General features: G+C 43.4%; 1 protein-coding gene across 5 annotated transcripts in view; it reads right to left on the reverse strand.

Annotated features, from left to right (window-relative positions):
- Positions 1–27,028, reverse strand: part of LOC137384792 (SRSF protein kinase 2-like) — a 328,433-nt gene that overhangs the window by 196,042 nt on the left and 105,363 nt on the right. For all 5 annotated transcript variants that reach the window (XM_068059274.1, XM_068059278.1, XM_068059276.1 and 2 more), the window contains one exon: positions 11,640–11,779. In XM_068059274.1, coding sequence (XP_067915375.1) covers positions 11,640–11,779 — 140 coding nt within the window. The remainder of the gene's footprint in view (positions 1–11,639; positions 11,780–27,028) is intronic.

Raw genomic sequence — 27,028 nt, forward strand, 5'->3', positions numbered from 1 at the left:
GTACCTTCCAACACCATCTTCACACAAGACTTATAGAAGTCAATGAACCCTTCATTGGATGATCTATTTTTCAGAACCAGGTTAAGATCCTTTCAAAGAGGATAAACACCCATGCATCAACTATGCTAGGTAAAAATGGTGCTTCATTGTTATTAAACATAGTATGGTTCATAACCTTATCTATACTTATATTGAGCAGAACTGCGAGTATCAAATGCAGCAACCATCATTTAAAATGACTGGCTTCTATCAGGGGTTGATGTTTAGTCAAGTGGGGCCTCCTTACTGGGAAAGGTTCCATTGGGGCATTTATCACATAGCTTCCCTTAACTGCTCCCACTGATTTAAATCCCCCTTCTGTGGTTGCCAGACCTGCTGGCACAGGATTATACATTCATTCCTGATGTGGGATTATGTTTTAGATCTCTTGGTACTATTTAGACTCCTTGGTACTATTTACATCCCTTTCTTGCCCTATAATTCATCAGATTTAAAGTAAAATGAACATGCTTAACTTTACACAAAGATTAAACTATATGCATAAATTTGATTAAAACCTAAACAGCTAAGATTAAAAACAATTAATGAACTGTATTTAATCTCTCCCCATTAAACACTACTTGTAGAGTATTCCAAATGCATTAGGCAAATCTCACACTTTAAATACTACAATGTCTGATCAAACTGCCACTTTTCAGCCTGCAAAGCAAGGCTTCATAAATTCAACCAAAATTTGAACTTCTAAATGGGGAACTAAAAATTCTATGTCCCATATTAAACTTGCAAAACCGTATTCTGAACAGATTAAACAGTTTCAACAGCAATAAATCTAAGAAAGCAGCCATTATATAACAAAATACCCTCAAAAAATACATAGTTGCTGTCCCATGGCAATTCTCACAATGAACCAAAACATATGCTGTTTTACAAAGAGTGACATGGGAAGTGCAACACTTGCAGGAAGCTGCAACCCAGGACTACTTGCATGCCAAACAGCATAATCAGCATGCAATAGACAGAGCTAAGCGATCCCATAACCAACGGATCAGATCTGAGCTCTGCAGTCTTGCCACATCCAGTCGTGAATGGTGGTGGACAATTAAACAACCAACTGGAGGAGGTGGCTCCACAAATATTCCCATCCTCAATGATGGGGGAGCCCAGCACATCAGTGCAAAACATAAGGCTGATTAAGCATTTGCAACAATCTTCAGCCAGAAGTGCCGACTGGATAATCCATCTCAGCCTCCTCCTGAAGTCCCCAGCATCACAGATGCCACTCTCCAACCAATTTGATTCGCTCTTAATGATATCAAGAAACGACTGAAGGCACTGGATACTGCAAAGGCTACGGGCCCTGACAACATTCTGGCAATCTAACTGAAGGTCTGTGCTCCAGAACATGCTGCACCCTTAACCAAGCTGTTCCAGTCAGCTACAACACTGGCATCTACCCAGCAATGTGGAAAATTGCCCAGGTATGTCCTATAAACAAAAAAAAAAGGGCAAAATCAATCCAGCCAATTACTGCCCCATCAGGCCACTCTCGATTATCAAAGTGATGGAAGGTGTTGTCGACTGTGCTATCAAGCAGCACTTGCTCAGCAATAACCTGCTCACTGATGCTCAGTTTGGGTTCCGTAAGGACAACTCAGCTACTGACCTCATCACAGCCTTGGTTCAAACATGGACAAAAGAGCTGAACTCAAGAGGTGAGGACAGTGTGACTGCCCTTGACATCAGGTCAACATTTGACAGAGTATGGCATCAAGGAGCCCTAGCAAAACTGGAGTCAATGGGAATCGGGGGGAAAACTCTCCACTGGTTGGAGTTGTACCTAGCGTAAAGGAAGATGGTTGTGGTTGTTGGATTCAATCATCTGAGCTCCAGGACAACGCTGCAGGAGTTTCTCAGGGTAGTGTCCTAGGCCCAACCATCTTCAGCTGCTTAATCAATGACCTTCCTTCAATCATAAGGTCAGAAGTGAGGATATTCGATGATGATTGCACCATGTTCAGCACCATTTGCAATTCCTCAGATACTGAAGCAGTCCATGTAGAAATGCAGAAAGGCCTGGACAATATCCAGACTTGGCAAGTAAGTGGCAAGTAACATTCCCCCCACACCAGTGTCAGACAATGACCATCTCCAACAAGAATTTAACCATTTCCTCTTGACATTCAATGGCATTACAATCGTTGAATCCCCCACTATCACCATCCTGGGGGTTACTATTGACCAGAAACTGAACTGGAGTAGTCAAATAAATACCGAGGCTACAAGAGTAGGTTAGGGTTAGGAATCCTGCGGCGAGTTACTCATCTCCTGACTCTCCCCTAAGCCCATCCACCATCTATAAAACACAAATCAGAAGTGTGATGGAATACTCTCCACTTGCCTGGATGGGTGTAGCTCCAACAACACTCAAGAAGCTAGACACCATCCAGGATAAAAGAGCCCACTTGATTAGCATCCCATTCACAAACATTCACTTCCTCCACCACCGACGCACAGTGACAGCAGTGAGTACCATCTACAAGAGGCACTGCAGCAACGCACCAAGGCTCCTTAGACAGCACCTTCCAAACCCACAACCTTTACCAACTAGAAGGACAAGGGCAGCTAATGCATGGGAATACCACCACCTGCAAGTTCCCCTCCAAGGCACACACCATCCTCACTTAAGACTATATCATCGTTCCTTCACTGTCGCTGGGTCAAAATCCTGGCACTCCCTTCCTAACGGCACTGTGGGTGTATCTACCCCACATGGACTGCAGCAGTTCACCATCTTCTCAAGGGCAATTAAGGATGGGCAATAAATGCTGGCCTCGCCAGCGATGCCCACATCCCATGAAAGAATAAAAAAAATAAAAATTGTATAGGCTAGTTCAGACTGGGGTCTGTAAAATAATGTGAAAAGTGCTTAGCAAGCAAGCAGGGCTGGCTTTATATGTGGGTATAAATATCTGCTTTCATAAAAGCATTATTAAAACACGTAGCAGAACCTTCTAGGTGTCGATTTGCCGTAACATTCACCTACGTACCCAATGGAACCCTACCAAATGCCCCAGATGTAGGAAATGGTCACCTTTGTCTCAAAAGACGAACAACGTTAAAACATGCAGCACTATAACATTATGAAATTATATAGTATTATAATTTAGACAGGGGGCCCATCGTGATCCTGACATTGAAGTCAAATATTGCATGGACAGGAAACTGCTCAATCTGAGACGGCTCCAGGAAAAATCCAAAGGTGTCCAAGGACATACTTCGTGATTTCCTGTTTGCCAATGACTGTGCACTAGTTGCCGGTTCAAAGCTGGACATGCAATGTCGCATAGACTTGTTCTCCAATGCATGCAACAACTTTGGCCTTACGACCAAGGCAAAGAAAACTGAAGTAATGTGCTCGCCTGCTCCAGAAAAGCCCTATTTCAATCCCAAGGTTTCAGTGCATGACCAAAACCTGTCGGCAGCAGGTAAGTTCACCTATCATGGCAGCACACTTTCTTGAGCTGCCTATATCGATGATGAGATGATGCATGCAAGAATTGCCAAAGCAAGTGTAGCCTTCTGCAGACTTTGATCATCAATCTGGGAATGACGAAGAGTAAGTCTGCCTACCAAAGTGAAAGTCCAAGAGCAATAGTCCTGCCCACTCTGCTCGACACATGCTCATGCCAAGAAGTTCAACCACTTTCACTTGAGCTGCCTTCGGAAGCTTCTAAAAGGTCAGATGGCAGGACAAAATACCAGACATTGAGATACTCACCTGAGCCAGAATGCCTGACACTTTTACCAAAGCAAATCTTCTATGAAGAGTTTGAGTCTGGGTTGCACTCACATGGCGTCAAATGAGGCGCGACAAGGACATTCTGAAGGCTTCGTTTAGGAGCTTTGATATCAACCCTGAGTCCTGGGAGAAGTTCACCAAGGATCACTGTACCTGGTGCAACCAAAATAAAAAAGGGCACGGCCTCCTTCGAAAGCAAGCACATATCAGAGGCAGAGAGAAAACACAAGGAGAGGAAATTCCAAGCCAGTAGCTCATCCAAAACCCAGTCAGCTGCGCAATCCTGCCCTATTTACAGCCGAACTGCCCAGACGCAAATCGGCCTTAGCAGTCCCAACCACCTTCAGTTGCTTCATCAATGACCTTCCCTCCATTACAAGGTCAGAAGTGGGGATGTTCAATGACGATTGCACAATCTTCAGTACCATTCACAACTCCTCAGATACTGAAGCAGTCCGTGTCCACATGCAGCAAGACCAGGACAACATTCAGGCTTGGGCTGATAAGTGGCAAGTAACATTTGTGGCACACAAGTGCCAGGCAATGATCATCTCAAACAAAAAGTCATCTAACCATCTCCCCATGACATTCAACAGCACTACTAACTGGACCAGCCAGGTGTCTGCAATAGCAGGTCAGAGGCTGGGAATTCTGTGGCGAGTAACTTATCTCCTGACTCCCGGAAGCCTGCGTGGACAGGGACAAGTTACAAGGCACAAGTTAAGAGTGTGGATGAATACTCTACACTTGCCTGGTTGAGTATAGCTCCCACAAATCGCAACAAGCATCCAGGACAAAGCAGCCCACTTGATTGTCACCCCATCCACTACCTTCAACATTCACTCCCTCCACCACGGGCACAGTGACAGTTGTGTGTACCATCTACCAGATGCACCGGTTACGATCAAGCAGAGAGTAAAGCACTGTTAATTCAGTCCCACTACTCCACAGGTCATATCATTTTAGTAATGTTTCCCACCTACCGGAAAGTAGCCAAATTAAGCACACTATTTCTCCCCCTGAATAAAGCACACCAAATCAGGTTTCTTTAAACAACAAAATTAACTATTTACTAATAAACTAAGTCTTAAACAATAATGACATAACTCTATATGAAAAAGTTGCTTTTAAAACTTATTCTTCCTAACACTCATGCACACACATACACCTTCAAAAAAAAAACTGGTTAACTGGGGAAAATGGCTTTTTTGGTTTACAACTGTTTCTTAGGAATAATAAAATAATTGGGTTGTCACGGTCTGGTAGAATATTTCTGGGTCGGTGAGTTGTCCCAGAGTCGAATAGTCGGATGCCACTTGAGGTTTCGCCAGGCGAGGTTGATGAACGGTCTGCGATGGGTCGGCGTTCACAGCAATTTGTCTGCAGCAGGCGTTACACAGGTCTTTCAACAAAGGGTGTAGCAACAGGTCTACTTGGGTTTTGAAATAGCACTCTAGCAATAGAAGCTTTCTTGAGATTTCAGGATCTCCCAAAACACAAAAGGCAATAGGATTCACTCTTGAGGCAGGGATCATTCAGAGACTGGAGACAATAGGAATCTGCTACCTTTAAAGTGCAGGGCTTCCTCTATGCAGCAAATTCTCTTTTCCTGGCTCCTTTTGCTCTCTCCAGGAGTCTTTTCCTCTCTACAGGCAGACCACAGCCACCACCTCAAATGTAGGATTTCTTTTCCCAAGAGAGGAAAGTCTTCTTTTACAGAGAGTAGGTCTTTTTTCTCTGGTCTGAAAACAGGTGCCCGCCAGCTCACTGCATGCTGCTGGTCCAGCCCACACTTCTTTCACAATGCAAAGTCAAACTAAAGCCCACAATCAAGTCATGTGACAGTCATAAATCTTGCTGTCATTTCCCTGTTGAGCTGCTTGGAAACAGGTGCCTTGCAATCTGTGTACACTTCACTCAATCCACAATTCAAATATCAGCTCTTAAAGCCTTTTTGGAACGAAAAATAAAAACACTCGCATAAGACGCCGCAGCAACTCGTCAAGACTCAGACAGGACCTTCCAAACCCGCAACTCGTACCACCTAGAAGGACAAGGGCAGCAGATGCATGGGAACACTACCATCTGAAAGCTCCCCTCCAAGTCACACACCATCCTGACTTGGGTCTATATTGTTGTTCCTTCACTGTCACTGGGTCCAAAACCTAGAAGTCCCTTCCTAATAGCACTGTGGGTGAACATACAACAGATGGACTGTATCTGTTCAAGAAGGTGGCTCGCCACCACCTTCTCAAAGGCAGTTAGGTATGGATGACAAATGCTGGCCTTGCCAGCAACACTCACATCCCATCAAAGAATAAAGAAGTCACCGACGTACCCACTGGGATGCTACCAAACACTCCAATTGATGGACATGGTCATCTTCACCTCGAAGGACGAACAATAGCATTAAAACATGCAGCACTATAATATTAATGAGTATTATATAGTAGTATAATTTAAAAAGGGGTCCCATGATTACCAATTCATTTGAAAAGGGACCCTTCAACCAAATAAGTTTGAGAACCAGTGGGCCAGTTGATTCTCATGGCATTGCCTATGGGAATTTGGAGAACTGCCTCTGCTGTCATTGTGTTGCAGTTTCTTTCCCTCTCTATCCTGTCCTGGTTCTCTGTTTCTTTCTTTTGGGTAGGAGGTTACAGCTGGAATGTACTGGTGTGGCAGGGAAAAAAGTCAATGGCTACAGGTTGTATTTGGTGTAGGATTGCAAAGAAAGTGTGCCCTTCTGCAATTCCCTTATCATCCTCATCACGTGTGTTCTCCCCAACTCCTTTTCTCCCATTGTGTCGCATATCCCTCACTTTCCTACTAACCCCTGTGCCCTGCTGAATGGTGTCGAGAGCAGAGGACTCTGTCCTCAGAATTGCATTTCAAGGCCTCAGTCTATTGCAAAAGCCTGTGCTTTAGTTTGATATTTCTCTCCCAAAACAGCTCAACAGAAGGGGTGCAAAAGAGACTGTGGTGAGTTGAGGGAAGGAGACTTACAGGTGAGAATGTGGAGGTGGAGGGGGCAGCACATGACGGTTCAAAAAGTGATCACTGAACTCCTCCCCTACTCCTCATATTGGTGCTAAATCATAGAAAACAGCTCGAGGCATGGCTCGGATGAGGCTTTTGTACAGCAGAGAGCATGACTTCATAACCATGTACTTCTTTAAAAAGGTGCCCCAAGATGTTTTGCCTCCATGAGATGATGGCAATATCTTCTATGTCTGTATAAGTTCAAAGAATGAATAAATCTTTACTTCAAAAAAACAAATGATATTTATAGAGCACCTTTAACATAATAAAATGTCCCAAGGTACTTAGCAAAAGTATTATAAAGCAAAATTAGATACCAAGACACAAAGTGATATTAAGGCAGATGGCCAAAATTTGGTCAAAGAGGTGGTTTTAAGCAACATCTTAAAGGAAGAAAGGGAGGTAGAGTGTTGGAGGGGTTTAGGGAGGGAATTCCAGAGTTTAGAACCTAGGCAACCAAAGGTACGTCCACCAATGGTGGTGCAATTAAAATCGGGGATGCTCAAGAGGCCAAGATTAGAGGAGCACAGATATCTTGGAGGGTTGTGGGGCTGGAGGAGATTAGAGAGATCAGAGATCATCGGGAAGGATGAGGTCATGGAGGGCTTTGAAAAATTAAGAGGTTGCTTGACTGGGAGCCAATATCAGCAAGAACAGGGGTGATAGCTGAAAGGGACTTGGTGCGAGTATGGATCAGTTTTTAAGCAGATTTTTGGATGACCTCAAATTACAGAGGGTAGAATGTGGGAGACCAGCCAGGAGTGCATTGGAATAGTCAAGTCTAGAGGCAACAAAGGTATAAATGTGGGTTTCAGCAGATAGCCTGAGGCAGGGGCATAGTTACAGAGGTGGAAGTAAGTGGTCTGAGTGATGGTCTTGTTGGTCAGAAGCTCATTTCAGGATAAAATGACACCTTGGTGTTGAACCGACTGGCTCAGTCTAAGACAGGTGCCAGGGAGAGGGATACAGTAGGTAGCCAGGAAACAGAATTTGGAGCAGCGGCTGAAAACAATGGCTTCAGTCTTCCCAATATTTAATTGGAGGAAATTTCTGCTCATCCTGTACTGGATGACGGATAAGCAGTCTGATAATTTAGCAACAGTAGAGTTGTGGAGGGAGGCGGTGGTGAGGTAGAGCTGGGTATCGTCAGTGTACATGTGAAAACTAATGCTGTGCTTTCGAATGACGTTGCTAAGGGGCAGCATGTAAATCAGAAATAGGAAGGGGGTCAATGATGATCCTTGGGGGTCACAAGAGATAATGGTGCAGGAACAGGAGGAGGTCATTGCAAGGATTAGATAGGTAAGAATGGAACCTGATGAGTGCAGTCCCATCCAGCTTGAGGACAGCAGAGAGGCATTGGAGGAGGATGGAGTGGCCAACAGTGTCCAAGGCTGCACACAGATCACGAAGAACAAGGACGGATAGTTTACCTTTGTTACAGTCACATAGAACGTCATTTTGTGACTTTGATAAGAGCCATTCTGGCACTGTGGCAGGTGCTGAAACCTGATTGAAGGGATTCAAACATGGAGTTCTGGGAAAGATGGCCATAGATTTCGGAGGCAAAAATACATTCAAGGACTCTGGAGAGCAAAGAGAGGTTGGAGATGGGGCAATAGTTTGCAAGGACAATGGGGGTCAAGGGTTGGTTTCTTTGAGAAGAGGAATGCTGACAGCAGTTTTTAAAAGGAGGGAAGAACAACACCTGAAGAGATTAACAATTTCAACTCACATGGGGAGCAGGAGGGAAAGTTGGGTGGTCAGCAGTTTAGTGGGAACAGGGTCGAGGGAGCAGGTCTCACGGTCAAGATGAGTTTAGAGAGGGCATGAAGGGAGTTAGAAGAGAAACCAGAGAGAGAGAGAGAGAGAAAAAAAACTGGAGAAAGAAACATACATTTGAAAGCATATCTTAAAGATTATTTCCGAAACAACTGGATGCAACTGTGCCTTAGATGTTCAACCTGTTAATACAAATGACCAGATCTGAAGGCAGCAATTATGTCCAATAACTAAATGTTTTTAAGCAGCTGCAGCAATCCAGGGCTTTAGGTATTTTACCACTAATGTAACAAATAACTTGCAAGAATCAACAAAGATACCAACGAAATCCAAACAAATGTCCACAACCCTGAAAATGTCCTGGCAAAACAAGCTGTTTTGACAAACCTTGTTACACAAAAAGCAGAAAACAAGTAGAAATAGATTATGCAATGAAAATAACATAAAATACAAATTCAAATAATCAATCTTTATAATTACAGATGCTTTCAGCTTTTCCTTAAAAGGAATCAAGTGTAAGCTCGATTAAGTCGATAGCATTCTTGCCTCTGAGACAGGTTAAGAGTTCACATCCTCGTACAGGTTGGAACACATAATTTAGCTGACTTCTAACAGTAATGAGGGAGTACCACATTATCAGAAGTGTTGTCGCTTGGATGAGAAATTAAATAGAAACATAGAAAATAGGAGTAGTAGGCCACTCGGCCCTTTGGGCCTGCTCCGCCATTCAAAAAAGATCATGGCTGATAGTCTAATTCAGTACCCTGTTCCCGCTTTTTCCCCATATCCCTTGATCCCTTTGGCATTAATATATTTATCTCCTTCTTGAATATAGTTAATGATTTGGCCTCTCCACTGCCTTCTGCGGTAGAGAATTCCACAGGTTCACCACTCTCTGAGTGAAGAAATTTCTCCTAATCTCAGTCCTAAATGGCATACCCCGTATCCTGAGACTCTGATCCCTGGTTCTGGACGCCCCAGCCATCGGGAACATCCTCCCTGCATCTAGCCTGTCTAGCCCTGTTAGAATTTTATATGTTTCTATGAGATCCCCTCTCATTCTTCTAAACTCTAGTGAATATAGGCCTAATCAACCCAATCTCTCCTCATACGTCAATCCTGCCATCCCAGGAATCAGACAAGTAAATCTTCTGTGCACTCCCTCCATGGCAAGGACATCCTTCCCCAGATAAGGAGACCAAAACTGCACACAATTCTCCAGATGTGGTCTCAACAAGGCCCTGCATAACTGCAGTAAGACATCCTTGCTCCTGTACTTAAATCCTCTTGCAATGAAGGCCAACATACCATTCGCTTCCTAATTGCTTGCTGCAACTGAATGCTTGCTTTCAGCGACTGCTGTACAAGGAGACCCGGGTCTCATTGCACCTCTCCCTTTCCCAATCTATCACCATTCAGATAATAATCTGCCTTTCTGTTTTTACAACCAAAATGGATAACCTCACATTCATCCACATTATACTGCATCTGCCATGCATTTGCCCCCACTCACTCAACTTGTCCAACTCACATTGGAGCCTCTTGGCATACTCCTCACAGCTCACATTCCACCCCCAGCTTTGTGTCGTCTGCAAACTTGGAAATGTTACATTTAGTTCCCTCACCCAAGTCATTAATACATAATAGCTGGGGCCCAAGCACTGATCCCTGCGCTACCCCACTAGTCACTGCCTGCCACCTGGAAAAAGACCCGTTTATTCCTACTCTCTGTTTCCTGTCTGTGAACCAATTCTCAATCCATGCCAGTATATTACCCCCAATCCCATGGGCTTTAATTTTGCACACGAACCTCTTAAGTGGGACATTATCAAAAGTCTTCTGAAAATCCAAATACATCACATCCACTGGTTCTTCCTTATCTATTCTACTAGTGACATCCTCAAAAAACTCCAGTAGATTTGTTAAGCATGATTTCCCTTTCGTAAACCCATGCTGACTTTTCCCAATCCCGTTTATGCTTTCCAGGTGTTCTGCTATCACAACTTTTATAATAGACTCTAACAATTTCCCCACTACTGATGTAAGGCTCACTGGTCTGTAGTTCCCTGTTTTTTCTCTCCCTCCTTTTTTAAATAGTGGGGTTACATTTGCCACCCTCCAATCTGTAGGAACTGCTCCAGAGTCTATAGAATTTTGGAAGATGACCACCAATGCATCCACTATTTCCAGGGCCACTTCCTAATCAAAATCCCATCTACTCAGGTGTACAGAAAAGATCCCACGGTACTGTACAAATAAGAGCAGAGAATTCTTCCTGTATCCTGGGCAATATTCCTCCCTCAATTACCACCACCAATAACAGATCAAATCATTCACTCTGCTCGTTGTGGGACCTTGCCACAAGTAAGCTGGCTTAATGCAATTACCTATTTGATTTATTTACTTAACAGTGCACTTTAACTTAACTGTGCTTTAAAAATGAATCCATTGATGCAAAGTCCTTCAAGACATCCTGGGGGACATGAACGTTTCTAAGAAAATGCGAGTTCCTTCTTAATCTCAGCCATATGACACACATCTAATTGCCCTAGTTGTGATATCTATACAAGTTAAGGTGGAAAAGGCATTCCATTACCTACTTCTGTGGAACCTTTGTAAGTTATAGTTGTACTTTTCAGGAAATATAAATTATTTGTGACTTTTCCCAGGAGTATGTCATTCATTATATGACCATATACACAGTAATTTTTCTTCTAGTAAAACATCTATTCTGTAATTTTATAATTCTTTATAGTCCGAAAGGGGAGACACTTTTAAATATCTACTCCTCCTCTCCCATGAAATACTAAGATGGCCTTGAAGCCTTAAGGATATATATTTTATATTACTCACTAAATACTGTTCCAAATTCAACAGCACACAGACATATTTTCCAACATAACAGCAAAAAACTCAGTAGACACAGGAACACAAAAAATTCAGCCAGAAAGCATTCTAATACATCAAGCATAAAGACCAGATGTACCCGATTGCAATTCAGTAGGTTGGGGCTTACCTTTACAATAATCAGCAGGATCTTCTTGCTCTTCATCATCAGATCCCAGAATTTCCTCCTCAGGTTCTGGAGGAGCAGGCTCTGGTGGAGGTGGTGGAGGAGGAGGGGGAGCCGCAGGAGCTTTCTGTTGAGCCTCTGGCCTTGACAAAAAAAAAAGAGAAAAATAAGGAAGGACTTTTTAAAATGTTACGCATTAAAAGGTTACAATTTTTTTTAATTCGAGTTTTATAAAGATTTGAAACTCCTAAAAGGATACAGTTCATTTCAATTGCTCACCTTCAATATTAGTTTAAAACCAGCCAATTCTAAAATACTTTACATATGAGTTATCGTTAAAAAAATTATATAGTTTTAGATACTGTACTGGGTCAGTGCTGAGTTCACCATCTTGTGTGGTACTGAGACGTACAAACCTGGAGAGTCCAAGATACAATCCCTGTTCTAAGCTGTCTGAACTGATAGTGACCAGGAATGGCAGTCGTACACAACAACAGACTTCAGCAATCCCAGGCTGGGAAAAAGCAAAAGGCATCCATGGTTACCTTCCCTAGTTCAGAGACCATTTCTGAGAAATCCAATTATGGATATTGAAGTGGATAGGATCAGGTTCAGTTGTGATGGTGCTACAACTGTAGAACCAAGCAACATGACTGCCTGCGATCACACCTGAAGAACGGCACTGAGTCAAAATTCATGAAGGCTGCCACCTTGAGCCCATACTCCAACATGCGTTATTGCCTTCAGGAGTGTAGTAAAGAACAGTGGAAAAATTAATTTGATAAAAATATTACACCGATAAGCTAGCAAAATTCGGCTGTGAAGGCGTACGGTGTCGTATAGTGAAATGAGCACAGAACATCAAAAGATGGATGCTTGACACCAAGAGATAACCTCACCTTTGCCCATAGGGCAAAAATCAATCCCGGAGGCTCAAACTTCAAGTGATCAATTACAGAGTGGTATGAACAACTCCATAACATCATTAGCAGCATCCCCAACACCGAACACCTATTCCTGCTGGGGGACTTTAACGCCAGGGTTGGGGCCGACCATGACTCATGGCCCTCCTGCCTTGGGCGCTATGGCATTGGAAGGATGAATGAGAATGGACAGAGACTGCTTGAGTTGTGTACCTATCATAACCTCTGCATCACCAACTCGTTCTTTCACACTAAACCCTGTCACCAGGTTTCATGGAGGCACCCAAGATCACGTCGTTGGCACCAGCTAGACCTCATTGTCACAAGGCGAGCCTCTTTAAACAGTGTTCAAATCACACGCAGCTTCCACAGTGCGGACTGCGACACCGACCACTCCCTGGTGTGCAGCAAGGTTAGACTCAGACCAAAGAAGTTGCATCATTCCAAGCAGAAGGGCCACCCGCGCATCAACACGAGCAGAATTTCTCACCCACAGCTGTTACAAAAATTTCTAAATTCACTTGTAACAGCCCTTCAAAACACTCCCACGGGGGATGCTGAGACCAAGTGGGCCCACATCAGAGACGCCATCTATGAGTCAGCTTTGACCACCTACGGCAAAAGTGCGAAGAGAAATGCAGACTGGTTTCAATCTCATAATGAAGAGCTGGAACCTGTCATAGCCGCTAAGCGCATTGCACTTTTGAACTACAAGAAAGCCCCCAGCGATTTAACATCCGCAGCACTTAAAGCAGCCAGAAGTACTGCACAAAGAACAGCTAGGCGTTGCGCAAACGACTACTGGCAACACCTATGCAGTCATATTCAGCTGGCCTCAGACACCGGAAACATCAGAGGAATGTATGATGGCATGAAGAGAGCTCTTGGGCCAACCATCAAGAAGATCACCCCCCTCAAATCTAAATCGGGGGACATAATCACTGACCAATGCAAACAGATGGACCGCTGGGTTGAGCACTACCTAGAACTGTACTCCAGGGAGAATGCTGTCACTGAGACTGCCCTCAATGCAGCCCAGCCTCTACCAGTCATGGATGAGCTGGACATACAGCCAACCAAATCGGAACTCAGTGATGCCATTGATTCCCTAGCCAGCGGAAAAGCCCCTGGGAAGGACAGCATTACCCCTGAAATAATCAAGAGTGCCAAGCCTGCTATACTCTCAGCACTACATGAACTGCTATGCCTGTGCTGGGACGAGGGAGCAGTACCCCAGGACATGCGCGATGCCAACATCATCACCCTCTATAAAAACAAAGGTGACCGCGGTGACTGCAACAACTACCGTGGAATCTCCCTGCTCAGCATAGTGGGGAAAGTCTTTGCTCGAGTCGCTCTGAACAGGCTCCAGAAGCTGGCCGAGCGCGTCTACCCTGAGGCACAGTGTGGCTTTCGTGCAGAGAGATCGACTATTGACATGCTGTTCTCCCTTCGTCAGATACAGGAGAAATGCCGTGAACAACAGATGCCCCTCTACATTGCTTTCATTGATCTCACCAAAGCCTTTGACCTCGTCAGCAGACGTGGTCTCTTCAGACTACTAGAAAAGATCGGATGTCCACCAAAGCTACTAAGTATCATCACCTCATTCCATGACAATATGAAAGGCACAATTCAACATGGTGGCTCCTCATCAGAGCCCTTTCCTATCCTGAGTGGTGTGAAACAGGGCTGTGTTCTCGCACCCACACTTTTTGGGATTTTCTTCTCCCTGCTGCTTTCACATGCGTTCAAATCCTCTGAAGAAGGAATTTTCCTCCACACAAGATCAGGGGGCAGGTTGTTCAACCTTGCCCGTCTTAAGAGCGAAGTCCAAAGTACGGAAAGTCCTCATCAGAGAACTCCTCTTTGCTGACGATGCTGCTTTAACATCTCACACTGAAGAATGCCTGCAGAGTCTCATCGACAGGTTTGCGTCTGCCTGCAATGAATTTGGCCTAACCATCAGCCTCAAGAAAATGAACATCATGGGGCAGGATGTCAGAAATGCTCCATCCATCAATATTGGCGACCACGCTCTGGAAGTGGTTCAAGAGTTCACCTACCTAGGCTCAACTATCACCAGTAACCTGTCTCTAGATGCAGAAATCAACAAGCGCATGGGTAAGGCTTCCACTGCTATGTCCAGACTGGCCAAGAGAGTGTGGGAAAATGGCGCACTGACACGGAACACAAAAGTCCGAGTGTATCAGGCCTGTGTCCTCAGTACCTTGCTCTACGGCAGCGAGGCCTGGACAACGTATGCCAGCCAAGAGCGACGTCTCAATTCATTCCATCTTCGCTGCCTTCGGAGAATACTTGGCATCAGGTGGCAGGACTATATCTCCAACACAGAAGTCCTTGAAGCGGCCAACACCCCCAGCTTATACACACTACTGAGTCAGCGGCGCTTGAGATGGCTTGGCCATGTGAGCCGCATGGAAGATGGCAGGATCCCCAAAGACACATTGTACAGCGAGCTCGCCACTGGTATCAGACCCACCGGCCGTCCATGTCTCCGTTATAAAGACGTCTGCAAACGCGACATGAAATCGTGTGACATTGATCACAAGTCGTGGGAGTCAGTTGCCAGCATTCGCCAGAGCTGGCGGGCAGCCATAAAGACAGGGCTAAATTGTGGCGAGTCGAAGAGACTTAGTAGTTGGCAGGAAAAAAGACAGAGGCGCAAGGGGAGAGCCAACTGTGCAACAGCCCCAACAAACAAATTTCTCTGCAGCACCTGTGGAAGAGCCTGTCACTCCAGAATTGGCCTTTATAGCCACTCCAGGCGCTGCTTCACAAACCACTGACCACCTCCAGGCGCGTATCCATTGTCTCTCGAGATAAGGAGGCCCAAAAGAAAGAAATTCAATGCTAACACTGAGATCCCAATAAAATTGTAAACTTGTGAAACTTTCATAAAACAACATTTTAGGCATTTTTCCCTGCTTTGAGAAGGAGCAAGAAGGTAGTTAGATTTAGAATGCAAGAAGGTGAATAGGAATTTGTTTGCTGAGTAAATAAACTTTGTTTGCTATGCTGTAAAATTTACTGTTTGGCTCTAAGTCCCACCACACCTCCATCTCATTGGAGTGCTGCCACTCTGTCAGCCAAACAAGTAAAGGTTGACCAATAGCTTCAAAATAGCTGAAGCTGACAGGTATAATATTGATGGTAACAATTTGAGATATAGCATTAACTGCATCACAGATATATACTAACACAACATTCAAAGCATAACAGTTCAATTGCTATTTTTTTCTATAACACATTGGCACTAACATATTAAAAGTTATGCTTCAACAATACTGAAATTCTGCCAGTCATTGACAAAAACCTAAAAGAAATGTTGAGTGATATTTAGCTGAATTCCTTCTCTACCTGGAAACAGTCATTGTGCAAGAGAATTTCAAAATTACCAAGGTTTTTTTGGTGGGGTGGGGGGGGAAGAAAGGGGAAAAAAGGGAAAATGGTACTGGCAATACAGTACATTCCTTTTGGATGCAGTATCAAATTTGTTACAGCGTGGCATGAAATGGCAAATATTTTACTCTTTGACACGGTGGAAAAACTGTGACGGATGTTCCAGCTCACGTGGATGTGCATGCAGGAACACCAACAGGACCCCAAATTTAAATGAAAAAAATTGACGTCAAGCCAGATTCACCACCACGGGTCCAACTGAAAAGACAGCTGCATCCTACATTGCTCGCCATAAGACCTTTTAAATCAGAGCATGCTATTTTTAAAAAAAAAACTAAAAGTTTGCCAGCTTCTTTAATCCAATCATTTGTAAGCTGCAGCTGAAGGCGAGATAGATAACGTAGACTTGACTTCCTGAGCCCTACAGCCATTTTATAGAAAAAAACAAATATAAAATCTAAACAACAAGCTTTAAGCTAAAATATCAGCCTCCATACAAACAGGCACTGTGTTCTGCATCTCTGTGCTTCAGTGACTTGAATCCCGATGCTCCATTATATATCAGTGATAAGCATAACGGAAGATGAATCTTCCATGCTATAATAAAAATAAAGGATAAAAATTCATTTTTGGTACTAGCTAGCATTAAATATCCTGATGTGTATCAGCACAGTAAATGGTTCCCATAGAAACAGATTTTACATTTACGAGCAACTGCTCAAGGAACAATCACCAATATGGCCATCACTGCCAGTGCAGAAGTACAACAAAATATTGCAAAACCAAGAATCTTTTGAATCCAGCTAGACACCATTTTAGTTCTTTTTAAAAATTACATGTAATTTATAATGTCTTTGTCTTTTCTTTTTAGGCTGGAATCCCGCAATAAACAATTTTTTTTGCAACTGTATCTATCTACATACACTTCATTTTCCAGGAGCTATTTTGCATGTCAAGCATGCCACTACTGCAAATCAATTCTACATAATTCATTTCATAAAAATATCCCCTGCAAGCTTCTGGCTATGATACAGTTTGCACTGTAGTAATGTGAAAATGTCACCTTTGTGCAAAGGTTCCATATAATTAATCTATTGGCCACCAATTGGTCAGAAGACAGAGCTGTAAACTATATACTGTATTGCATTTTAACATTATTGACTGTATTTTAACAAAGCCTAGATACTATTAAATTTTAATATTCACATTTATAAACTCATCTGCATGCATATTTTACAAAGTCCTTGTGTCATATTGTACCAAGTCTTCTCTCTCTAATAATGGACTCATTATATTCAAATACAAATTTCAGTCAACGTAACAAACTATTTCCTGCAGTAACTAAAGAAAAAGATTTGCATTTCAATAGCGCCTTTCATATCCTCAGTACGTCACTAAGTGCTTTACAGCCCATGAAGTACTTTCGAAATATAGTCACTGCTGTAATGTAGTAAACACAGAAGCCAACTTGCACAGCAAGGCCTCACAATCAATTGTGATAAGCAGATAAACTGTTTTAATGATATTGATTGAGGATTAAATATTGGCCAGGTCACCAGGAGAACTCCCCTGCTCTTTTTCAAAGTAGTGCTGCAGTAAATAATACTGTCCACCTGAGAGGGCCTGTGATTCATCTCATCTGAAAGACATCGCCGACAGCACAGCAGTCCTTCAATACGGCAATGGAGTGGCAGTCTAGATTAAGGGCTCAAGTCCCTGGAGTGGAACTTGAACCCACAATCTTAGCACACAGAGGCAAGTGTACTACCAACGAAACCACAGCTGATACTACAGCAGAGTATATGCCCCGTTCAACAGACAGAAATATTAAGATCTCCATAAGTAATGCCAGCTCGAAGTACTCCCAGAAGTGGAGATATTAATTTATTCATTTTGATTTTTCTGATATCAAAACTGTCATGAAATGGCATTAGTATACCAAATGTGGTAAAATAAGGGCAGAAGCTAGTTAGGTACTGCTCAATTTCCATTCTAAACTGTAGCAAAAATGGAGATACTGAGCGAAAGTTGTGCAGTGTTCCAAAAGGGTGAAGCAAAAATTGGAGGCTGTTGAAGGCTGGCAAGTGCCTGGCAGCTAGCTGCAAGACACTAACATGCCCTGAAGACTGGCAGTGCACCCAATCTCTTCAATGCAGGCATTTTCAATTGACACAGAAATGGGTATAAAAATAGTAACATGTTCCAACAAATACTCATCCCCATTAAAAGAAAGGTTAACAGGATCTAATGATATGCAATATCTAAGCTCTCAATCTCATTTGCCACTTCAGATAGTTACAAAAAGTCACGATATGCAGTCTAAGCATTTATGATGGTTTGATCAAATGTTCAGTTATGCAAAATAAAATTAGTGCTTACGTTTTCAGTGCATCTTAGTTTAAGCATGATTTGTATGATTTTAACATTTAAATTCACTGCTACTGCAGATTCATATGAACCACATCATTAAACTCTAAATTTGATTGCTAAAATGGCAGATTACCTTTGTCAAAATGCTTTGAAATAATGGGTAATCTAACAAGACATCAGGATAGTTTTTTAAAAAGCAACTTTTCAGTGTATCCTGCAATACTGATTCACATGAAAGTACATGTGCTGAGATGTTACATAAAGCCATAAGCACAAATCAAGATGCTGCTTGCAGCTACATCTCCCAGAGAGTCAGTATTTGAATGAATGTTGTGAATTACCTCAGTGTTCTACGCCTACTGCTACATTCCTGAAAAAAAATGGGTTTGTACTGTACCAAATATTTCTGCAGTGAAATCTTCCTCAAACATATGGACAAGATATTGCAACAACTCTAGTCATCCGACAAATGACTGATGTGGATTGCAAAACTAGCACAGAAATGCACTGACATTCCACTAAACAAGCCCCATCACATCTGTTCAACATTTTATGGTTGAAATGCCCAACAACTACAATTGTCCAGTGTTATGGTAAAAGTAAATACAATAAAGCATACTCCAGCACCAGCTAGGTTATTCAATCATAGCAGCAAAGAATGAAATACACTTAAATTACTGAACAGCGAATAAACCAAAATGAAAAACTCACTCTTGAGATGTGGGTGTCATTGACATGGCCAGCAATTATTGCCTATGCCCAACAACTTAATAGCTTGCTCAGCCACTTTAGACAACAGCTACGAATTAACCATATTGTTGTAGAACTCAACTCATATTTAGGCCAGACTGAAGGACTGCAGGTTTCCTTCCCTAAAGGACCTGAGTAAACTAGTTTACTGGTACCAGCTTCCAGATGTTTAAAACTGAAATTAAATTCTCAAACTGCCATGGAGGGATTTTGAATTTAGGTTCACTGTATTAATGCAGGCCTCTGGGTCACTTACCCAGCAACTTAACCACTATACCACCATACCATGTCCATTCAAATACTCAGTATGCATTGCTAATATAGTGGCGCAGTAGTTAGCACTGCAGCCTCATAGCTCCAGCGACCCGGGTTCAATTCTGGGTACTGCCTGTGTGGAGTTTGCAAGTTCTCCCTGTGTCTGCGTGGGTTTCCTCCAGGTGCTCCGGTTTCCTCCCACATGCCAAAGACTTGCAGGTTGATAGGTAAATTGGCCATTAGCAATTGCCCCTAGTATAGGTAGGTGGTAGGGAAATATAGGGACAGGTGGGGATGTGGTAGTAATATGGGATTAGTGTCTTTTGGGCCTCCTTATCTCGAGAGACAATGGATACACGCCTGGAGGTGGTCAGTGGTTTGTGAAGCAGCGCCTGGAGTGGCTATAAAGGCCAATTCTGGAGTGACAGGCTCTTCCACAGGTGCTGCAGAGAAATTTGTTTGTTGGGGCTGTTGCACAGTTGGCTCTCCCCTTGCGCCTCTGTCTTTTTTCCTGCCAACTACTAAGTCTCTTCGACTCGCCACAATTTAGCCCTGTCTTTATGGCTGCCCGCCAGCTCTGGCGAATGCTGGCAACTGACTCCCACGACTTGTGATCAATGTCACAGGATTTCATGTCGCGTTTGCAGACGTCTTTATAACGGAGACATGGACGGCCGGTGGGTCTGATACCAGTGGCGAGCTCACTGTACAATGTGTCTTTGGGGATCCTGCCATCTTCCATGCGGCTCACATGGCCAAGCCATCTCAAGCGCCGCTGACTCAGTAGTGTGTATAAGCTGGGGATGTTGGCCGCTTCAAGGACTTCTGTGTTGGAGATATAGTCCTGCCACCTGATGCCAAGTATTCTCCGAAGGCAGCGAAGATGGAATGAATTGAGACGTCGCTCTTGGCTGGCATACGTTGTCCAGGCCTCGCTGCCGTAGAGCAAGGTACTGAGGACACAGGCCTGATACACTCGGACTTTTGTGTTCCGTGTCAGTGCGCCATTTTCCCACACTCTCTTGGCCAGTCTGAACATAGCAGTGGAAGCCTTACCCATGCGCTTGTTGATTTCTGCATCTAGAGACAGGTTACTGGTGATAGTTGAGCCTAGGTAGGTGAACTCTTGAACCACTTCCAGAGCGTGGTCGCCAATATTGATGGATGGAGCATTTCTGACATCCTGCCCCATGATGTTCGTTTTCTTGAGGCTGATGGTTAGGCCAAATTCATTGCAGGCAGACGCAAACCTGTCGATGAGACTCTGCAGGCATTCTTCAGTGTGAGATGTTAAAGCAGCATCGTCAGCAAAGAGGAGTTCTCTGATGAGAACTTTCCGTACTTTGGACTTCGCTCTTAGACGGGCAAGGTTGAACAACCTGCCCCCTGATCTTGTGTGGAGGAAAATTCCTTCTTCAGAGGATTTGAACGCATGTGAAAGCAGCAGGGAGAAGAAAATCCCAAAAAGTGTGGGTGCGAGAACACAGCCCTGTTTCACACCACTCAGGATAGGATATGTGGGATTAGTGTAGGATTAGTATAAATGGGTGGTTGATGGTCGGCACAGACTCGGTGGGCCGAAGGGCCTGTTTCAGTGCTGTATCTCTAAACTAAACTAAAACTATATACTGCTTGCTCCTCTCTATTAAGTATTAGTACATAACCCACGTAATGAACATAAAAATGACATTGTGCTAACATCGAAAAATCACATGTACGCTATCTACAGTCTCATGATAAACATTGCATATAGCTATGTGCACATGCACCAAAATATTTTTATTTAATGCAGTTAAAATATACATTTATTTTACAATATTTTTTTTTAATCAAGGTTAGCCCCATCAGAATTAACTGGTAAAGAGAAGCCAGTTAAAACAAATTTCATAGCAACATAGGAAATTTACAGTACAGGAAACCATTCAGCACATAATGTTGCAGCAGCCAAAAAGAGCTGTCCAGCCTATGTGTTTGGTCTGTAGCACTTCAAGTGCATATCCAAGAATTTTTTTAATGCAATGAGGGTTCCTACCTCTACTACCCTTTCAGACAGTGAGTTCCAGACCACCCCACCACCGCCAAACCCACCGGCTGAAAAAAAAATTCTCAACCCCCCTCTAATCCTTCTGCCAATTACTTTAAATCTATGCCCCCTGGAGATTAACCTTTCTGCTATGGAAACAGCTCTCTTCTCAGCCTCCTCCACCCAATCCAATCTTGCCTCACATCTGAAATACTCCATTCCTGGCAACGTTCTCGTAAATCTCCTCTGTACCCTCTCTATTGCGATGACATCCTTCCTGTAATGTGGCAACCAGAAGTGTACACTGTTTTCTAGTTGTGGCCGAACTAGCATTTTATACAGTTCTAGCATAACCTCCCTGCTGTTATATTCAATGCCTCAATATAATCTCTGATATAAATATAGATGAATTACTAACTGTAGAGTACAATGTTTCCGGAACAAAATATCGCATTGGCTATTGAGTACTGAACTGCTTGCATATAATATTTAAAGGGTTGTACATTAACTGGCCCAAATAATAACTTTGTATAGCATGGTCTTTTTTGATGTTGAGAGATATCCATGATGTTTTTTTTTTAAAAAGGCAGACTTTTCCTGTTCCATGGAAATACATATGTACACTGTAATGTCAGTACTCAGATCAGTTCTAATATTTTGGTGAGCGATGAACGAACAGCACCCATAATTCATTAGACTTGCACTTGTCCACTGATTTTCTATGGGGTTTTGCAAACATTCCAGCACCCTCCACAGTGCACCCAGAATGTGTGTGAACAGGGCAGGCAATTTATTATCCACTTAACCAATCAGATTGAAGAATCATTATGAGCAGCACAGAGTCTGAACCAAAAAAGGTTAAGTTAGAATGGTGAAGTCAGTGTCAAATCAGGTAAAGAAAGCCAAAGGGAAAAGAAAGATTGGATTGAGAGAGAGAGATAACAGACTGAAAGTTTAAAAAAAAACTTTGAAAAATCTCAAACAATAATTTAAAGCTAAAGGAATGACGATCCACACTTGTAAAAGTTAATTTTCAGTGCCAGAGGGGTTATTTGGCAGCAAATAACACTTACCACTCCATTAAAAGGGTACTTAATCTGGAATGGACAAGCACTAATTTTTTATTGCGATTTTAGCCCATATCTACAAAGTCAGTACAGGAACTTCATGTCCTCAATACATTTGAATGGGGAAACAAGATGTTGTTTACATGCAACTTACAGAAGGGCACAATGTATCTGACAGCAATTTCCGTATTTTCACATTTAACTCTGCATGTGTGATAATAATGGTAAGTGCTATTAGCTTAACTGTTATTTTCACAGCAAAATTCATCCCATTCTTTTTTTTTGATCCACATTTCCATCTTGCTTAACCTGGCCGCTACTGCATTAAATGAAACTCTCCAATCATTTGTGTCCAGCCTGGTACTTTCCTTGAATGGCATATCAAGCAACATAATTGGACATCAAAATAACTGCTATTCTTACCAGCACCCTGGGTATGATGGTTTGAATTATGAGGTGACGACTATCTGCAATTCTACTTTCCTAGTACTACATATGCTTTGAATAATTGACAATAAGATGGAGTATATTATATAACTTGCTATGCTTTTTATTCCTTTTAGTTTGTGTTTTTCAATACACTAGCAGAACTACAAAAATAAACTGCGTACTGAAAAAGAGCTACAAATTTCAAATATAGTATATAGAACTTGCATGCTCATTGACACATCTGGCACCAGTTAGCCAGAATGGAAGAAATGCTGTCCATTTCAATTGGATCTCTCTCACTGTATCTGCCCATGGATCCAGTTGCAATGAGCCAGTCCCAAGCAATAAAAAGAGACATAAAATGCCAATTGACCAGCCTAGTCTATTGACAGCTAAGTTTTCAAATCAATGAATTTACCACCAAATCTCAGCCTTATGTTTCTCAAATGTCATGTGTAAAACATTATTAAATATTTTCTGAAAAATTTGAGTTAAATTATGTCATTTGCACAGCCTTTATCCACTAGTTTGTTAGCTCCTCAAAAACACATAGTATAAATAATAAATCATGCTGCCAAGTCCATGCTGATCACTTTTTTTGGTCTGTATTCATAATGAGGCAGATGAATGAGTCAATAAGAACACAAGAAATAGGAGCACAAGTGGACCATATGGCCCATCAAGCCTGCTCCACCATTGAATACGCTCACGACTGATCTTGGGCTTCAATTCCATTTTCCTGCTCACTCCCCATATCCCTTGATTCTCTGCGATACCAAAAATCTGTTTATCCCAGCCTTAAATGTATTCAATGATGGAGCATCCACAACCCTCTGGGGTAGAGAATTCCAAAGATTCACAACCCTTTGAGTGTAATAATTTCTCATCTCAGTCCTGAATGATTGGCCCTTTATCCTGAGATGGTGTTCCCGTGTTCTAGATTCCCTGACCAAAGAACAAAGAACAGTACAGCACAGGAACAGGCCATTCGGCCCCCCAAGCCTACGCCGATCTTGATGCCTGCCTAAACTAAAACCTTCTGCACTTCCGGGGACCGTATCCCTCTATTCCCATCCTATTCATGTATTTGTCAAGATGCCTCTTAAACGTCGCTATCAAACCTGTTTCCACCACCTCCCCCAGCAGCAAGTTCCAGGCACTCACCACCCTCTGTGTAAAGACCAGTGAGAACAATCTCTCAGCTTCTACCCTATCAAGCCCTTTCAGAATCTTGTATGTCTCAATTAGATCGCCTCTCATTCTTCTAAACTCCGGAGAATATAGGTCCAATTTACTCAGCCTCTCATCATAGGACAACCACCTCATCCCAGGGACCAATTTAGTAAATCTTCGCTGCACTGCCTCCAGTGTAAGTATATCCTTTCTTAAATGTGGAGACCAAAACTGCACAGAGTATTCCAGGTGCGGTCTCACCAAAGCCCAGTATAATTTTAATAAGACTTCTTTATTCCTGTACTCCAATCCTCTTGCAATAAAGACCAACATGCCATTTGCCTTCCCAACAGCCTGCTGCACCTGCATGTTAACTTTGTGCATTCCTTGTACGACTACCTCCAAGTCTCTCTAAACATCAACACTTACCAGCTTCACACCTTTTTAAAAAATATTTTGCTTTTCTATTTTTACAACCAAAGTGAACAACTTCACACTTCCTTACATTATACTCCATTTGCCATCTTGTTGACCATTCATTTAACTTGTATCTAAGATGCAGTCCATCTTAGTCCCTCACATTGGAGTATCCAACTTTCAAGCTTGAGAAGATTCACCTCCACTACTCTAAACAGAATGCTATTTCATCTGAAGAGCCCTTGGCCATGTCGGGGGGGGGGGGGGGGGGGAGGGGGGGAAAAGAGGTTTGGAGTCAGATTCTAAACATGTAGTAAAATACATTAAGCACAATTCAAGATCATATAATCACACATACTGCACCAGTTCCATAGACCACTGAAATAGCGGCTGTGACCAGAAAGTCACTCTCCAACACATTTCTGGCCATGCATGAACATCCAAAAGACTATTAGGACCATGATTAGTCTCATCATCCCTGATCACCCAGCTCAGTGCTTGCCAGGTGTCTCCACTAGACCTATAAGATGATGCATATCCCTCAGTGGTGAAGTACAGTCCTTCCCCCAACCAACATGGTGAAACACGCGTGTACGTCAATCAGAACAAGTGATATTCCCCCCACAACTGGGAAAAATACCAAACTGCCAAAAGTCCATCCTTGAAGGGAAAGGAGTCTGATGAGGCACCGTTATGCTGAACTGTGCCTTTCATATTGTCATGGAATGAGGGGACGATGCTTAGTAGCATTGGTGGACATCCAATCTTTGCCAGTAGTCTGAAGAGACCGTGTCTGCTGACGAGATCAAAGGCTTTGGTGAGATCTAGAAAGGCAACGTAGAAGGGCATCCGTTGTTAGCAGCATTTCTCCTGTAGCTGGCGAAGGGAGAACAGCATATCAATATTGGATCTCTCTGCTCGAAATCCACACTGTGCCTCAGGGGAGACATGCTCAGCCAGCTTCTGGAGTCTGTTTAAAGCGACTCGAGCGAAGGCTTTCCCCACTGTGCTGAGCAGGGAGATTCCAAGGTAGTTGTTGCAGGCACCGCGGTCACCCATGTTCTTATAGAGGGTGATGATATTGGCATCGCGCATGTCCTGTGGTACTGCTCCCTCATCCCAGCACAGGCAAAGCAGTTCATGGAGTGCTGAGAGTATAGCAGGCTTGGCACACTTGATTACTTTAGGGGCAATGCCATCCTTTCCAGGGGCTTTTCCACTGGCTAGAGAATTAATGGCATTACTGAGCTCCAATTTTGTTAGCTGTTTGTCCAGCTCGTCAATGACTGGCAGAGACTGAGCTGCATTGAGGGCGGTATCAGTGACATCATTTTCCCTGAAGTACAGTTCCAGGAAGTGCTCCACCCAGCGGTCCATTTGCTTGCTTGGGTCAGTGATCGTTTCCCCTGATTTAGACTTGCGGGGGGACGATCTTCTTGATGGTTGGCCCAAAAGCTCTCTTAATGCAGTCATACATTCTTCTGATGTTTCCAGTGTCGGAGGTCAGCTTAATACACTTGCATAGGTGTTGCCAGCAGTCATTTGTACAGTGCCTGGCTGTTCTTCGTGCAGTGCTTCTAGCGGCTTTAAGTGCTAAGAATGTTAACGCGCTGGGGGCTGTCTTGTAGTTCAGCAGTGCAGTGAGCTTGGCGACTAAAGCTGGTTCCATCTCTTCAAAGCGAAACTGAAACCAGTCTGCATTCTGCATCATCAGACTCCTTTCCCATCCTGAGTGGTGTGTAACAGGGCTATGTTCGCACACCCCCACTGTTTAGGATCTTCTTCTTACTGCTGCTCTCTCATGCACTTAAGTCTTCAGAAGAAGGAATTTTCCTCCACACAAGATCAGATGGCAGGTTGTTCAACCTTGCCCGTCTTAGAGCGAAGACCAAAGTACGGAAAGCCCTCATCAGGGGACTCTTCTTCGCTGACGATGCTGCATTAACATCCCACACTGAAGAGTGTCTGCAGGGACTCATCGACAGGATTGCAGCTGCCTGCAACGAATTTTGCCTAATCACCAGTTTCAAGAAAACGAACATCATGGGACAGGACATCAGAAATGCTCCATCCATCAATATCAGCAACCACACTCTGTAAGTGGTTCAAGAATTCACCTACCTGGGCTCAACCATTACCAGCAACCTGTCTCTCGATGCAGAAATCAACATGCGCATGGGAAAGGAGACTGCTGCTGTGTCCAGACTGGCCAAGAGGGTGTGGGAAAATGACACAGAACACAAAAGTCCGAGAGTTTCAAGCCCGTGTCCTCAGCACCTTACTCTATGGCAGTGAGGCCTGGACAACGTATGTCAGCCAAGAGCGACGTCTCAACGCATTCCATCTTCGCTGCCGCCGGAGAATCCTTGGCATCAGGTGGCAGGACCGTATCTCCAATGCAGAAGTCCTTGAGGCGGCCAACATCCCCAGCATATACACCCTACTGAGCCAGTGGCGCTTGAGATGGCTTGGCCATGTGAGCTGCATGGAAGATGGCAGGATCCCCAAGGACACATTGTACAGCGAGCTCATCACTGGTATCAGACCCACCGGCTGTCCATG

Source organism: Heterodontus francisci, chromosome 27 (assembly GCF_036365525.1).
Source record: "Heterodontus francisci isolate sHetFra1 chromosome 27, sHetFra1.hap1, whole genome shotgun sequence".
Lineage (NCBI taxonomy): Eukaryota > Metazoa > Chordata > Chondrichthyes > Heterodontiformes > Heterodontidae > Heterodontus > Heterodontus francisci.